General features: G+C 39.4%; 1 protein-coding gene across 3 annotated transcripts in view; it reads left to right on the forward strand.

Annotated features, from left to right (window-relative positions):
* The window catches only part of sestd1 (SEC14 and spectrin domains 1), an 88,144-nt gene that overhangs the window by 37,018 nt on the left and 34,094 nt on the right, over positions 1-17,032 (forward strand). For all 3 annotated transcript variants that reach the window (XR_005007536.1, XM_036577415.1, XM_036577427.1), the window contains exons 7-8: positions 15,223-15,336; positions 15,731-15,825. Coding sequence is in view for 2 of the 3 variants with exons in the window: in XM_036577415.1 (XP_036433308.1) it covers positions 15,223-15,336; positions 15,731-15,825 (209 nt within the window). In the remaining variant the exon portion in view is untranslated. The remainder of the gene's footprint in view (positions 1-15,222; positions 15,337-15,730; positions 15,826-17,032) is intronic.

Genomic DNA, 17,032 nt, shown 5'->3' on the forward strand with positions numbered 1-17,032 from the left:
GCTCAAATAGCTTTTTCAAAATAATGTAAGACTTCCAAATGCTATTATCAGGTCCTCTGTACCTGAAATATATTGTCGCTTTTTTGGTGCTATATGGAACCCTTTTCAAAAAGGTTCTATATAGAACCATTTACAGCACTCCATCAGTAACCATCTGCAGATTCTCCATCAATCTGAAGAACCCTTTCACGCCACAAAAAAGAAGTATCTTGTTGTTGTTGTTGTTGTTGTTGTTGTTGTTGTTGTTGTTGTTGTTGTTGTTGTTGTTGTTGTTGTTGTTGTTGTTGTTGTTGTTGTTGTTGTTGTTGTTGTTGTTGTTGTTTACTTCATTTGAATACAACAGCTGCCCCAAATTTCACGAATGGAGCAGTAGAAATGCTCCAAAGTTGCTTGAAATAAAATATCTTTGCATTAACTTCCATTGAAAGTAAAAGCCTTTGTTGCCTTCTACTGTAATGTTTTCATTTTGGAGATGATATTTTCTTTGGACAGCAGCGATACTCTGCCTTCATTGCAGTAGGCTGATCAGCTTGGCAGATAGCTGACATTCCAACAGACTTCTCCAACAGTATTCAGAGATAGGCTTTTAGATTTATGTTAGCGAAGGTAATCAGATAAACATTCACAAGGCAAATTAAAAGGTGTCGGCATTAAACACTATGTAATGACAGTCAGGGCTGGCATGTGTTTATGATTTTATGCCTGATATGATCTGCTTTTTCAGTGAAAAACTCTTTGCCCTTTGTTATTTTAAATATGCATATTTTTAGGTAGTGAAAAAAAGAATTTATTTGTCAACGGACAGATTTGGAGGTCTCACCCCCCCCACACACACAAACATTAAGAAGTCAAACCATGTTACTCCAATGTGAATTTTGCCATCATCAGTTTGTAAAGAGATCGCTAAAGAAAGTGCACCTACTGAATAAGTGAGTGTTTCTTGCTCATGTTTTCCACTCCCCTCCACCAAGCTGTAAATGAACAGTTACACCCTCGCTCTTACAAAGGCACTTTAATTAATTAAAGGCTTGTTAATTAGCTGATGAGTTGAGACAGATGTGCTGGACCTGGGAAATTGCTGTTTTTTTTATGCTAATGAGCACCGCTGTCATTGACCGTCTCAGTGGAGGGAGCGTGGACATTCAACACTTCCTTTGGAACCAACATCAGCACAATAACTGTTTGTCAGGAGCTTCATGGGTGGCTGAGCAGTTGCACTCACCCAAGATCTCCATGCGCAATGCCGAGCGTCAGCTGTTCTGGTGTAAAACACACCACTTTTGGACTCGGTGCAGTGGCAGCATGTTCTCTGGAGTAGGAGTCTGCACAGGACTGTATTTTCAGTCTTGCTCCTGCCTGCAACCGATCGGAATCAGAATAATTTGTCCCGCTTCCGCCCTCACAGTTACGTCAAGGCGAACTGACGTCCAGTATCTGTCACAGTCTATTCACAAATACAGATTGTCTGCTGAAATAACACGGCAGTCGTGGTCATCAGGCTCACTGTGGAGTAACTTCACCAAACGCCATTTATTCCCAGTAAACACAAGCCAGGAATTAAACCACAGAACGGTTATTTTTGGTGTTTGGCTGGGCAGCTGTGGCTTTCGGATTTACGGCGCCGCTGACTCTGTAAGCTACGTAAATTTGCTTGTTCACATGATCGGTTGCTTTGCAACTCTTTAGAATAACTTGTCTTGTTTTAATTGTTTTACTCTTATCCTTTTATATTGTTTACATATGTGATTTAGCGATCATTCTACTGTAGGCTATTAATTTACTTGCAGGATTTTTCTTCATACGTGTTTCGGCCCACTCCCACCTGCAGGGGGCTGGTTTCCCATCAGCTCCCACTTGCAGCACTGAAAATTAGTCCCTGATTGATATTGTGGTGGGTCAAACGGCTCCGAAGGGAATCCTCAGGAGTGCAGACTTCTACTCTGGAGTGATCAATCGTGCTTTACTCTCTGGCAGTCTGACCAACGAATCTGGGTTCAGCAGAGTGTAGAACAGTACATGATCAAACGGTAAAGTTTGTAAAGAGATCACTTAAAACTTTAGTTAGCTAGGTGGCTAGTCTGAACGTTATTAGCAAGTACGCTAGCACAAGGTTTCTCAACTTGTGGGCCGTAAACACTCTCTGCTGGTCCGCGGGCCTGTACTCGGGGAGGCAGTAGCCCAGTTCTTACTGGACTAGTAACATCAACTTAAAGCAAAGAGTAATGAAGAGTAATTAGCTAAATAATCATAATAATCTAAGAATCAAATGTTTCCAAGTTAGAACCAATATAAATATCAATACAGATGAACAAATAAAAAGGCTGCAGTAGCAGGTTAATTACACGTCATCGGTTTTAGACAACTTAGCCGTGGGCACACGCCAAAGTTGAAGAAGCTCCTTAGGGTGCTTTCACCTACCTTGTTTGGTGACCTAACACAACTTTGCTTTAGTTGGCTTCGTTTTGACACGTGCGAACATTCCACGTGTCTCCATCAACAGTTCACTGTGGATAGAAATGCGTTCTTATATCAAACGAGGGATATGATTAATAGAGCTGGCTTTCCTCCTCTTCTAGCAGCTCTTTCGGCGCCGTGCACTCAGTATAATCTGCCTGTATTTGGCGTCTGACTATTTACAGACTCTCATTTCATTACTTTCATGTCGTTCCTGCAGCCCCAGCTGCATCTGTTAAAAATGACAGACAAGCCAAAATAATAGCAATAGCTCAGCGGCCCGAGTGTTTAAACTCAAACTGATAAGCCAAAGAAGCAGATATCAGTTAAGGTTTATTATTTTTGTTGATTGTTACAATGCAAATCCAAACACCTGGTGAGAGGAGTGTGGCTTGTCTCATCCTGAGATATTGTTGTGGAAAAGCCAGTGGATTAGTTTCAGTAAAACACGATGGACTGTAGCTCTCCCCTTTTTTTGTAACATCACTGCAACCCTGTGTTTTTTTTACATTATGGTTTTTAACTTTAATAATAAACTGTAATTTGGATTCTGTGATTGAGCTGGCCTGATCCTTTTCAGGCTCTAACTCTCAGGTTTTCAGAAAAGAAATTGCATTAGAAAAGCTAGTTTTAGTTGTACTATGAGCTGGTATGCTGTGTGTGTGTGTGTGTGTGTGTGTGTGTGTGTGTGTGTGTGTAAACAGGTGGGCCTTGGGGTGGAAAAGGTTGCGAACCCCTCTGCTAGCACCTACTGAATAAGTGGTTCTAATGTTTTCCACCCCCCTCCACCAAAGCTGTAAATGAACAGTTACACCCTCACTCTTACAAAGGCACTTTAATTAATTAAAGCCTTGTTAATTAGCTGATGAGTTGAGACAGATGTGCTGGAAGCAGGGAAACGGCTGGACCAGAATGGGGGAGCGTTGACCTACAGGATGTGTATATGGGGCAGGATGCTGTACAGGTGGCTAGCGAATTGGGGGGGCCTGGGGTCCCAATGGGGAGAAAGAGCTCATTGGTCTTTTTTTCTAAAGGCTCCACCTTCTCTTTGAGCGTGAACTAATTATGTCATGTTGCCTGGCAACAGAAATGGAGGTCTCAGAGAAGAGGTGGGTGGTTCTTTCATAGCCCACTGTGTGTGTGTGTGTGTGTGTGTGTGTGTGTTTTTGTTTTTCTTTTTTCTTTTGCAAGTCTAAACAAAGCAGTGACTGCAGCTCACACACATGGGCGCACAGATGGTCTGGTCAGTCTGAATGGGGGTCAGTGTAGTGACTGTAGGAAGTGAAATGACCCGACTGGGGAATACTTGTGAAAACACTCATTACCATACTCTTGACCTACTTCAGCACACGCTGAATGGAGAGGTTGTGCTGCAGCTGATCACAGGAGTGCAGCACGAGGACGTCTTAAAGGGGAATTCCACTATTTTATCTGCTTTAATAAATGGTTAAGATGTAAACCGAGTCATTCAGAGTGGTTTGATGTGAAATATTCTCTGTTCTAGAGAAACTTACAGAGTCAGGATTGTTCACAGTGGTGGTGACGGGAACCAGACGTCTGAAGAGTTTAATGCCTCTAAATGCTCCGTCAGAAGAAATTATTGCATGAAATGGTGATGAATACACTGTCTGATGCTTGAGACATTGTTTTACAGTAGTTTTGAGTCTAACACTTCACTCTTTCACCATCATCAACATATTAAAACTCAGAAGACACACGTAGGTTCACTGGTGGTTTTGGATAGTAAATAGATTGGCTGTATTTGCCTTGGAGGCTTCTTGACCCCTGGTTCCTATCACTACCACTGTAAAGAAATCTGAGTCTGTAAGTTTCTCTACAATGAACCATTTCACATCAAACCACTCTGAATTATATTGTTTACATCTAAATTATGCAGAAATAATCCCCTGAGCTCAAAAAAAGCCAAAGCCATGTTTGGCATTAATGTGGAAACATATGGGGGAGAGAGAAAGACATAAAGCCTGTGAATATCTGTCTGTCAGTTAGAGGAGACATTTAACTCCACTTCCTAAATTTAATATATGGCCATATGCAAAAAACAAAATGACGTTTTGTTGATTTTGAAGTGAAAAAATAATTTCACCTTTTAGTGCACAGCTGAATTTTAACATAGTAGAAAAAAATGAAACGTAAAAATGCACCATAACTTTTTATACAGGCCATATTTTATTTATTTTTTCCTCAAAATTCAGCAAAAAATTAGAACTTGAATAGTAAAAAAGCCATATTTCATCATATCCTCTATAGAGGATGCCTTGTTTTTTTCTTTGTCTTATTTTTAACTTCAAAAGTCAACAAAACATCATTTGTTCACGGGTGCCCAAACTTTAGCATACAACATACAACTCCTTGTGTTCTTTAAAAGAGTATAAAACAAGAAACACCTTTAAATCAGTCTTTGTATGACTTGTTTTGTCCTGTTATTTACTCCTCTGTAAAGATCTCGTTTTATGGGTGCTGATTTGTACCCACTAGAGCAGTGGCTCTTTGACCGTCATTGACCGCCTCAGTGGAGGAGGTGTGGACATTCAACACTTCTTCTGGACGCAGCATCAGCGCAATAACTGTTTGTCAGGAGCTTCATGGGTGGCTGAGCAGTTGCACTCACCCAAGATCTCCATGCGCAATGCCAAGCGTCAGCTGTTCTGGTGTAAAACAGACCACTTTTGGACTCGGCAGTGGCAGCACGCTCTCTGGAGTGATCAGTCACGCTTCACTCTCTGGCAGTCTGACTGACGAAGCCTCTATCTGTTCATCTTTATCTATCAGTCTGTCTTTTTACTTGTTTATTTCTGTCTGGTTTGTCCTCTCTCTCTCTCTCTCTCTCTCTCTCTCTCTCTCTCTCTCTCTCTCTCTCTATCTGTCTTTCTATCTGTATGTCTATCAGTCTGTCCATTTTCTTTTTTCTTTTTTTGTCCTCTCTCTCTCTCTCTCTCTCTCTCTCTCTCTCTCTCTGTATGTCTATCAGTCTGTCCATTTCTTTTTTTGTCCTCTCTCTCTCGGTCTCTCTGTCTGTTTCTGTCTGTATGTCTATCAGTCTGTCCATTTTCTTTTTTTGTCCTCTCTCTCTCTCTCTCTCTCTCTCTCTCTCTCTCTCTCTCTCTCTCTCTCTCTCTTTCTCTCCTGTCTGTGTCTCTCTACTCCTAGAAGACTGATCATTTTATCTCTGTATTTTTTTGATAATTGTATGTTCTTTTCTCCAGTCCAGTTTTAGATGTGGACCTTTCCTACTTTCTAGAGATACTCATTCTGGATGCCAGCGTGTTTCAGTTTTTCCGTTCGTACACAGACGAGCGTTGCGTTCCCCGTACGCTGATGACTAGTATTTTCTCAGAGCTGAAAGCTTAATTGTTAGCGGGTTTAAGAAATATGTCATGGTGAATCCTCAGGGCCATTTTAAGTTTGGCTTAAAAATGAAATGTCACAATTCAGCGCTAAGTTGATTTAATGGGATGTTACAGTGGAGCAGAGGAGTCTGTTTTCATTTATCTTCTCTCTCTCAGTCCACAGTTTGACTGCAGTCCTGTCTAATCTCTCACAGAGACAGCCCTCCAACCTTCCAGACACTGCAGCCTTTTCTAGTCAGTTACTTTTCCATTAGAAACACGCGAAATGCTATATACGTACTTATATAACAAAAGCTGCCAGATATAAAGCCAACTTCAGCCAGAATAGTAAACCTCTGTTAACCTACTGAAGCAGTTTTACTAAAAAGAAAAAAGGATTTTATTTGAAAATCTATACTGTGATGTATACCGAAACCTTTAGAAATTGTAGAGATGCACCGATACCACTGTTTCCCTTCCGATACTGATACCTGATCCTTTATCATCGGCCAATAAAGAATACTGATACTACCTCTATCTAACCTAACTCACATATAAGTCCTGTTATTTATACAGTTACATTTTTAAAGAATTTTATTTTGGTAAAATCTATGTTCTGCATCACAAATAAAACACACACAGCTTGGCTAGATGGCATTTACTTGTTGGGTTATATTTATTAGAGGTTAAAGTAAACTTATTTTTGTTTATTTACTGTACATAATTAGTATTTACTATTATGCAATTAAAAAAGAACCATATTTAACAACTTAAGTAAATGAAAAATATCTTTATTGTGCCAAACTGTTAAAAACAGAACTGAACAGTAAACAGATAAACCTGTGGTGTTTACTCATCAGCAACCAGCAGCTTTTCTAGCTTAAAAACGGGACTGAATGTTGTTTCACATCCAAATATCTCAAGTCGTTTGTCTCATACATGTGTCTTGTTCACTCGCGCTGCATCTCTGAGCGTCAGTTCAGTAAATATCACTTTTCTGGCTTGGTGGAGACCCTGCTGCTGAGTGATACAGCTGACCGACAGAGGGGCACCACAGGCTGGGGCTAGTGGACGCACAGGCCCGGCTAGCGGGGTGCTGTGCTAAAGGCTAAATCAAGGCTAAGGCTATCATTACGCCAAGAGTCTGGCGGTTCCTTCCGCTCTCTCAGTAGCATTAACTCAGACTGTAAGTGACCACACAGCGGGAGACGAGTGATTGCTGAAAGAAGCAGCTCAGTCGTTCAGGTAAGCGGCTCCGTTAGCGAGTTCTTAACACCAAAAAGTGCCATTACAGATTCTGTCATGAACGTTGTTACTGCTGCTTGTCGTCCCACAAGTTCTGTCTGTTGCTTCGTGGTATCAGTACCCCATCCCCGATGCTGATACTGCGTTTAAGTGCCAATATCGGCGCCGATATTGGTACAGTATCGGTATTGGTGCAACACTAGTATGTATACATGTTATTGGCCTTACCTCCCAGTTCTAGCAGCTGATCAGTTTCTGGCTTTTTCATGTTTAAATTTAAGTTCAGATTTGTTTTTTGTGTGTTTTAATCCAGTGTTATTAGTCTGTAGTATCTAATTAAATGTCCTTTTACATGTTGCTATGGAAGGATGCAATTCCATTAATATTTATTAGTGTGTTTGTGGAGGAAGTACTGTATTAATAACCTAAAGGAACATTTTTTATTCCTTTTTTTTGTTTGTTTTTTCTTCATTAGCAAACATTTGAGCTGTTATTCCCACTAATCAGCTAATAGTTTACTTAATCAGAATCAGTTAAACTTTCTGGCATTTTAATGATTCATTTACATTTAGATCTGTTGTTTGTGTTTCAGTTAAGTTTCTGTTATATTCTATAAAGTAAGCAAACACCATCAGAAACTTTTTATAGCTCCTCACTGAAAGCGATTGTGGAGTTTTCTCTAACAGTAATTGTTTGCTCATCCTGTGAGGTTCCATTAAGAGTTTACGTCTGACATTTCAGTCACGCAGACCCTTCCTAAACACTCGTTTAGCTAGAAGAGAATTGTGGCTGTCTTAAATGAACAATGCATTGATTATGAAAGTTCTCATGTATAAATTTAATTATGTGGTTGAGTCAGTAATTATGGCCCTATTGTTTAACTGTACAGTTATATGCAAAATTTAGAGCTCCAATCACCTCCAATCAGATTATGTTTTGTTGATTTTCTGAGTGAAAGTTTAACACAGCTTCTACAGGAAACACACTGGCACTATTTAAGTGTTAAAACAAATTTAAATTTTAATTGCTGAGTTTAACATATTAGAAGAAAGTAAAACATGAAATGTGCCATAACTTTTGCACAGGCATAAAAAAAGTTTTAAGCCCAAGATGATCTATATTTACATCTGTTTTGCGCTAATCAAGTGCAGTCTGAGTACGTTTTCTTCCAGCTTTGGACAGCTTGCTACTGTTATTTATGGAAACTGATGCAATAGAGAGCATGCGGTACCACTTTAACATAGGACTGCCTTTATAAATGGTTCATGAATGGTTTAAAATGAGTTTATTAATGGTTGTTTATTAGGGCTTAAAGACCTTAAAATCATAAGCATTTACATCACATAAATAAGAAAGTGCCACAGTGTGTTTAAGGAAAAAAAAGAAAAAAAAAAAGGCCCACAAACAGTCATTTGGGACTCAGACACATCCACGCTCGATAAATGATGCACTGTTTGGCTGTAGAGGCTAGAATTTCAAAACGTTCATAGCTAGAACACTATTTAGGGAGTACAGAGCCGTTTGGGATTCAGCCTGGGTTTGACGCGACTTCTGACTGAAACATGAATGTTTGAAGTGTGTAAAACATTCAGGTGGCATTTTTTAGACTTTTACACTGCAGTTTTTCAGTTAATCACACTGTAAGTGCTTTAATTCAAGCCTGTGATATTAATGATGGAGCTGTTTAGGCTGTCGGCTCTTTTAGCCTGTTAGCTAGCTGATCAGCCTGGTTCTAGTTAAGAGCATAAGTTGTCAGCCCCTCAGTTTAAACAGAAAAAAGGGTTCTTACTTCATCAGTACACTCGGTGCTCCATGTGAGCAGCATGAGAGTCAAAGATTATTCCATCAGCACAAGGGTTTTTTGTGCTTTGGCACGGTGATAGAGTTCAGTTGCTGTGAGGGGGTCATAGGTCTGCGTATATTGTGGATTTTACTACAGCTTCGAACGCGGCTCAGCCAATCAGATTTTAGGACTGGAACTATCCGCTTTATAATGTAGAATATTTGTTGCAGCCTTAGAAAATCTACAGCGTTTTGATGTTATATTTTTGTTATATTGCCCAACCTTTGTTTAGACAAGGGCTGTTAAATAGGCTTTGGAACTGAGTTCCGCTCTGCAGGCTGAATTTTGCTCTGACTGACCTTGTGGGTATGTGAAATGGACTTGGCTCCTGTCCAGACAGCTTCCTCCCACAGATGTTCAGAGTCAGAGTGTTTGCGGATGACTTGAAAGAATTATTATTATGCAAGAAACATCTTGATTGAACAAAACGGAGATTAAAGATTTGGACAAGTGGGATCTCGGAGGGACACTCTGCTCTCTCTCTCTTTCTCTCTCCCTCTGTCTCCCTCTCTCTTCCTCTTTCTCTCTCCCTCTCTCTCTCTCCTCACTTTAAGTCCACAGTTAGAGGGTGTCATGACAGATAAGAGAGAGATGATGACCGAAATCTCTGTCTGTTTCAGATTATAGACACTCGGTTCTGTTCAGCTGTCACAGTTTCCTCTGAGGACTGCGAGATTTCCGTTTAGAGCACTAATCTCTGTCTCTCCAGCCTGAAGCTGTGAAATCAGCTGCGTCCTTGTGTTCAGTGTTCAGATACATAGATAAGTGTACTTTATTGATTATTGATAATATGTTAAGTGTGTTTACACACTCGACAGTTTGTAAGCATAATTAATACATTGGTGCTGTAGGGCAAAATCTCCTTTTTTTTGGTGTTCTTTACTTTCTTGCCTGATTTGAAAGCTCCCGTTACCCCTGACAGACCAAGAGTAATCTTGTGAAATGACCGTATGTTACCTTCGATTTCCAGTAATAATGTTTTTTCCTTCTCCTCTAACAAAGGTCTTCAAATCTCGACCTTGAGTCCAGTTTCCATTCCTGAATTTTTGCAGTCACTGGTACACATAGCACTAGGTGGCTAATCAGCTAACTACCAGTGATTACAAAATACCAGACTGGAAAGTGGATTCGAGGTCCAGATTTGAAGACCTCCGACCTATAAAGTTCCTATTTTGGAGATAGGAAGTTTCTAGGGGTGTAATGATTCACAAAATTCATAATTTGGTTTGATATTTGAAGGTGATGTCTCGATTCAGTACATTTTTTGACAGGAAAATGCTTGAATTTTTTTCTGTTATGAATTTTTGTCACTGCGTAATAACTGTAATAAACAAATGCATTAAGCACACTTTTCAGTACCTTGTATTTGCCAAAGTTGCAACATAAAAGTTGGTGCTCTTTAATGGGCTAAATAGGCATTTTTCATTCATAAAATACACCTCTATTAACTAAAAACAACCAAAAATCTGCGTTTCTGATCTTCAATGGTTCCTATTTCCAGTTTGAGCATTCAGCTTTGAACATAAGTACAATACTAGAGACTGTAAAATGGCCCAGTTTTCCTCCATCCACTCAGACTGGCAGCTCAGCAGCACAAAAACATGAATCATAATGCCCTGTGTGCGTTACAGAGCCCTGATTTAACATGTTAGTCACGATACAACCAGTGGGGACGTCATCATTGGGCCCAGTGGGCCAGGCCTACTCAGAATGACTGCTCAACTTCACATTTAAATTAGTAAATTAACCAAGAACACAAATAAGAATGCACTCACCAAATATGACACATTTGAAATTTTTGAGCAATCAGGATTTCAGTTCAACAATAAGCATAACCAGAAGGTGTTAACTAAATGGACAGGGCACACTTTCAAAATTCTTCCAAGAGTCTGTTCAGGACTAAAAGTATATAAACAGAGCTTATTCAAAACGTGAGCGTAACCATAAAACCCATTATTACAGTAACTGTTAAAGTTATCCAGCTTTAAATGTGGCTCATTAAATCTGAAGGCACAAATATCTATAAGGAGAAATCATGAACTTATTGAAGTTATGTTGGGACATTATTGCTTCTTTGTGCAAAGTAAGATATACATTTACTAATAGGCAAGTTTAGATAGGAGAATTAGTATTTTTGTTTTGTTTTTCTGTTTCCTGGTTCTGAAGCTGATGCTTAACAAACACCTCATAGTTACTAATTTGTTGTTGCCCCCTGCCACTCAACGCTCAGCCCACCCGCGAATTTGTCACACTGATCCAAACAGCACTTCTGGGGCAACACGAATAGATGAATGATGTTATGTATAATACAATACAGTAGTTTATATTATTACACTGCTAATAATTACACATTTACAATAAAGGTGGGTGAATTCATGTATCATCACTATAATAAATTGTCACAGTACTCTTTTCTGAGCATATTATGGATCATCAGTACTTCCACACATTGGCGCGTTTAGACGAGTGGTGTAGTGATCTGTTTTCTCTTTATCAGGAGGATATGATTTTTAATTCTGTTATTATCAGTCTTTCTATCTTTATGCTTTTGTTTCTCACTTTCTTTCTCTATTTCTACATTTTTCTTTTCTTTTTCTATAATTTTCTGTTTCTTTCTGTTTCTCTTTTTATTTTTCTTCTCTTTCTCTCCATTTTTGCTCATCTCATTTTTTTTCTCTTTGACTTCCTTTTATTGGTTTATTTCTTAATTTTTCTCCTTTCTTTGTCCTCATCCCTGTCTCTGTGGGGAGAACATTAACTGTTAATAGTGCTGCTGGTGTGCAGTCAAACCTCAGAAAAACCTATTCATGATTGGTGTTGTCTATTGAGAAAATGTCCAATTATTGAGATTTTCCATTCATTTTTCATATATATATTTTGTTGTGTGTGTGTGTGTGTGTGTGTGTGTGTGTGTGTATGTATATGTGTGTGTATATATATATATATATATATATATATATATATATATATATATATTGTGTGTGTGTGTGTATATATATAATTATTTACATATTTGTGCCATATTTCTCACTTCTAATTTACACGTACATATAGTTTAAGACATCAGTGCGATTAAAACAAAAAAGAAGCGAAGTACAGAAGACGTGAGTTAATTTCCCTCAGTGACCAAAAAGCCACTGCTCAGGTCTGCTTTCTCTGGACCTCTGCAGATGTTTGGAGACGAAATATTGGTGTGTGTGTGTGTGTGTGTGTGTGTGGGTGTGTGTGCGTGTGTGTGTGTGTGTGTCTGGCCCGGCTGTAGAGAGGGAGCTGTTTCTTGTCCCACCCGCTGTGTCCCGAGTGTTTACTCAGCTGAGCATGTCTGCGAGACCACCGAAGCGTTCTGTTAAACACACACAGTGCATGTTCTGTCCTCACAATGCAGTTAGTTCTCAGCAGACATTGAACATATACATTGATATATAAATTACCACACAGAGGATCTTGCTTGTAATTGTTTATGAATTACACTACGGTCAGTCTTGTAGATCTGAAAAGACTGTATATAAGAATGTATATAAATGCGAAGTTTTGTTGTCCAGTCTCTAATTTGCACTCAAATAATAGCCTGTTTACAGTTGTGTGCAAAAGTTTGAACGTCCTTTTTTTTTAATTTCATCAAATAAATGGTAATTGTGCATTTTGCTGTTGTCAGAGCAAAACCTCTTATCTCCAAAATGATAACTTGGCAGGAGAAGGAATTACTTTTAATGGAACCTGACTTTTTTTTTTCAAGTCATTTTGGGTCATTTCTTTTTGTCCATTCATCATGAAATTTACACACAGTGTGAAGAGCAACAAGCATTTTCAAACTAATGTCAAAAACTGAAAAACGACAAAAATGGAGATACAAGGTTGTACGATTTGTGTGTTCTCTGTAGAGGATGTGTTGATGTATTTTCACTTAGAAAATCAACAAAACAACATCTGACCACAGGCACCCAAACATCTACATATAGCTGTACCTACAGTTTAGTTACCCCTGTTTAAACTAAATTTTTTAAGAGAAAAGAAGTGAACACAAGTTCTGCCACAAACTGTTTTACACAATATCATTAACTGCAAATGCGTATGTGCAGTTAATTCATATTTAATGAACTAGAATAAATAATAATTGTGGCATGTGCAAAAGTGTCTTTCAGTTGTACAGTCCCAGGACTTATTAACTCATTAGGCCATATTGGACTCATTAGGTTAAGAACAGTCAGGAATTGTCAGCTGATTACAATTCCACAGCGTAATAAACACTCAACAACCATAGGATTCTCTGAGTGTTGGTTTAAAGCAGCCAGAGGCAAAAAAAGCCCAGCATGCATCTTTTAAGGGCCCAAATATTTGTCTCATTTTATTTTTTGCCTGAGGTCGACATATAACCTTTATGTGGGTTTATGTACTAAACAAAACGTCATTCAGTTTACATTACTGTTTTCCAACCTCTCTTTATTCTTTAACATGAAAGAGGTTGTTCTGTACTGTCTTTAAGACTGATATATGTAAATAACCTCTGTTCTGATTGGCTGTCCTGTATTGTGCCTCATTCAGAAAGCACTCAGAGATGAAACACTCCTTATAACTTCAGTGTGAGTGGGAGGAGCTAAACTACTGTAGGCTGAAGGCGTTGCTTTTTGTGACCTCACAGAAATGGTGAATTCAAAACAGACTGTTTTGAAACTTAAACAGTGTTTACGTTACTTCAAACTCCTTTTTTTCCACAAACAAAACAAAATAAAAAAAAAAAACACAAGAGAAATGTAGTTTTCCTGATATGGTTCCTTTAAAACTGTGAATCCTCAACACAAGTATCAGCCGTGCAACGTGCTTCACATTTTTCTCCAGAGTGAGGTTTTCGTGATGAGTGCAGCAGGAAGTGGCCGGTGACTCAGAGCAGAGGGCAGTGGACAGACAGACGGGGCGGATGGCGGTGGATGTGGGCGTTTGTGTCAGACGGGTGGTCTCCTCAGGGTCAGGGCGGTCATGTTTGTGTTGAAGTCCCCCGTGAGCGCCTCATGCGCGAGTAATGAGCGTCAGTGACATTTAGTGCAGCCGTGCGGTTCTGACCCAGCGGAGATCTGTCTCATCTCCCGTCTCTCAGCCCTCCGCCGTCATATACCTCATCGATTATTCATACATCATTAACCTTGTGTGGCGTTTGTGTTGTGACTTCATTCTTCTTCCCTGCAGTGTCTGTATCAGGTCACACTGCTGGTCACTGTTGAGGGACAGTTTTCAGGTTTCAGTGCACTGAAACCCATGAGTGCAAAACCTTGTAGTGTTTGTAGGTGTTAGTCAGTGTTCAGGATAACGCAGTGATGCACAGTGAGCCCCTCAGACACTCACTGAACTGAGTGTTCAGTTTCTCTGTGTGTTTAGAGATGAACTGAAGGTCTTTTCACTCCAAAAATTCTTCTGATGCAGTGATTCTGATTGTTCTGGTAACCTCTCTGCGGTCACTGGATGTTTGTGTGCAGATTGTGTGAAATTGTGATGTGCAGTTGATCAGTTTGTACAAAAGATCACTGATACAGTAGTTATCAATACTGATTGATTATTGTGTTTGGTGAACCTGCTGTTTATTAGTTTCCTTTTGTCTGTCTTTTTTTTTCTTTCTCTATTTCTACTTCTTTCTTTCTTTCTTTCTTTTCATGCTTCTCTCTTTTTTTATTTCTTCTGTTTCTTCTTTTTCTTTCTTTTTATTCTTCTCTTCCTTTTCTTTCTGTACTTTTATTTCTCTGCTTTTTATTTCTTTCTCTATTTCTACTTCTTTCTTTCTTTTTCTCTTTTTTCTCTTTTCTTTTCTTTTGTTTCTTTCTGTGCTTTTCTCTTCTTATTTCTTTCTCCATTTCTACTTTTCTTCCTTTTTTCTTTTTCTTTCTTTCTTTCTTGTCTTTTCTCTTTTTCTGTTTGTTTCTTTTTCTTGCCTTCTTTTTTCTCTTTCTATACTTTTATTTCTTTCTCTGTTTCTACTTTTTTCTCTCTTTTTCTTTCGTCTTTTGTTTCGTTCTATGCTTTTCTTATTTTTTTTTCTCTATTTCTACGTTTCTCTTCCTTTCTTTCCCTCTTTCTTTCTTTCTGTTTCTCTATTTTTTCTTTGTTTCTCTTTTTCATCTATTTCTCTCCATTTTACTCATCCTTTCTTTTTGTTTTTTTTCGCTTTGGCTTCCTTTATTGGTTTATTTCTCTTTTTTTTCCTTTCTTTGCCCTCTTTCCTCTCTTTTCCTTCCTCTCTCTCTCTCTCTCTCTCTCTCTCTCTCTCTCTCTCCCTCTCTCTCTCTCTCCCTCTCTCTCTCTCTCTCTCTCTCTCTGATCATGTCTTTGTGTTTTCCTGTTTTGCAGGTAATCCTCGTCTCTGCTAATAAGCTCACGCGCTACATCGAGCCGTGTCAGCTTACTGATGAGTTTGGGGGCAGCCTGCAGTACGACCACATGGACTGGGTCAACAAGAGACTGGTAAGTAACGCTGGACGTCACTCTGTTTTCATAAGTTACTTAAGTGCACTCTTACTGAAAAAGGCCTTGGACTGAGCTGCAGTGTCAGCGGAAATTCAGTTACAAATAATTTACCACAGAGGATAAAACTCACACAGCTTCACAGCCCTGTACAGTACAGCGTTCCCCTGCTTGAGAATGGAGCAGGGAAAAAGTCTGGAAATCTGACTCTCTGCTGACTCTCTACAGTCTGGTTACGGCTTTGAGGCGCAGTGTTAGCAGCTGTCTTGAAGCCTCAGTGTTGTTAATATTTTGTGTCTTTGAGATTTTGAGATCATTTAATAACTCCACGATGTTTGAAACAGGTGGATTTATTAATAATTCTGCATTAAACTAATCGTAAGATTTTGTTCAGGTGTTTGAAAAATTCACCAAAGAGTCCACTTCCCTGCTGGATGAGCTTGCGGTCATTAACGAAAACGAGAAGGCCAGCCAGCCGGACAAGGCCAGGTATTTCACATCTCATGGTCTTACATGAAAGCCAGTGATTCACACCACTGTTCTCCTTTTTCCTTTTTAATGCCCCGAGGTATTCCTTCCTGTGAGCCCCCCCCTTCCTCTTTTATTAAACGTGTATATTAGGTATTCATGAATCCAATGGCTCCCAGATTACTGAAGTGATTTATTATTATGGTTTCAGAGCAGAACCACTGTAGCGTGTGAAAACGCTTATATTCCCTGTTATGAGAACAGGGAAGAAAAGAGCTTTTTTAAGGGAGTTAAGTTATTTTCCCCTCGCTCATAAAGAACTTGCTTATAGACTCATAAAAGCTTAACTAATGATTAACTGCATCACTCAGACTACTTTACTACTGCCCGTACCAGTATCAGTGCTCTTTAACGCTGTGCTGAACACCAGGGCCTGATGGATATGAATTGGCCATTAATATCAGCCAGTTTTGAAATCCTGTAGATTTATCAGTATCGTCAAAAACCCTGTATAACCCTGTATAGTTTCTATTCTACAGCTGAACACCCAGATAAACACATTCCAGCCGTTCATGTTTGAGAGGTGGTGCTGATATAAAAAAGGGGAAAAACGAGAGCCAAGAAGAACCTCAGAAAAACTAAGCACAATAGCAGACACACCCCACAGAACACGTTTGATATCAGTTTTCACTCCAACGTCAGTCATTCGAGTCATTCGGTCAATTTGGCATCAGTTTGCTGGAACCAAGCCTGTACTGTGTGGCACATTTGACCTGCTGACAAAGCTTTCGTTAGCTTAGCCTAAACGCTACAGTCCCAAACACTACAGAACAGGTTTGATTTTAGCCTTCTGTCACTCCAACACCACTCACTGCACTTTTGCGCTTTCAGATGTTAGACTTTATCATCTATACTTGTTTCAGCAGAGCAGCAGTTGGTCAGAATCAAAGCTGTACTGTGGTGTGTGCCACTGTTTGGGTCTGTAGCTGCTTGCTAAGCTAAGCTAAGCTGATCAGGCTACAGATCCAAAAACTACAGAACAGATTTAATTTGGCCTTTGTGTCCTTTTAACGCCAGCTGCTCAACTTCACTCCCTCAGATTTGAATCAGTATCATCTAAACTTGTGCCTGTGCTTTAGTCAGAATCGAACACGATTTATGGGGAGCAGAGCTGACTAGTGAAGCTAATGCTAAACAGCTCCTCTCTATTATTCAGCAGCACTGTTTA

The sequence above is a fragment of the Colossoma macropomum genome, unplaced genomic scaffold (assembly GCF_904425465.1).
Source record: "Colossoma macropomum unplaced genomic scaffold, Colossoma_macropomum, whole genome shotgun sequence".
Lineage (NCBI taxonomy): Eukaryota > Metazoa > Chordata > Actinopteri > Characiformes > Serrasalmidae > Colossoma > Colossoma macropomum.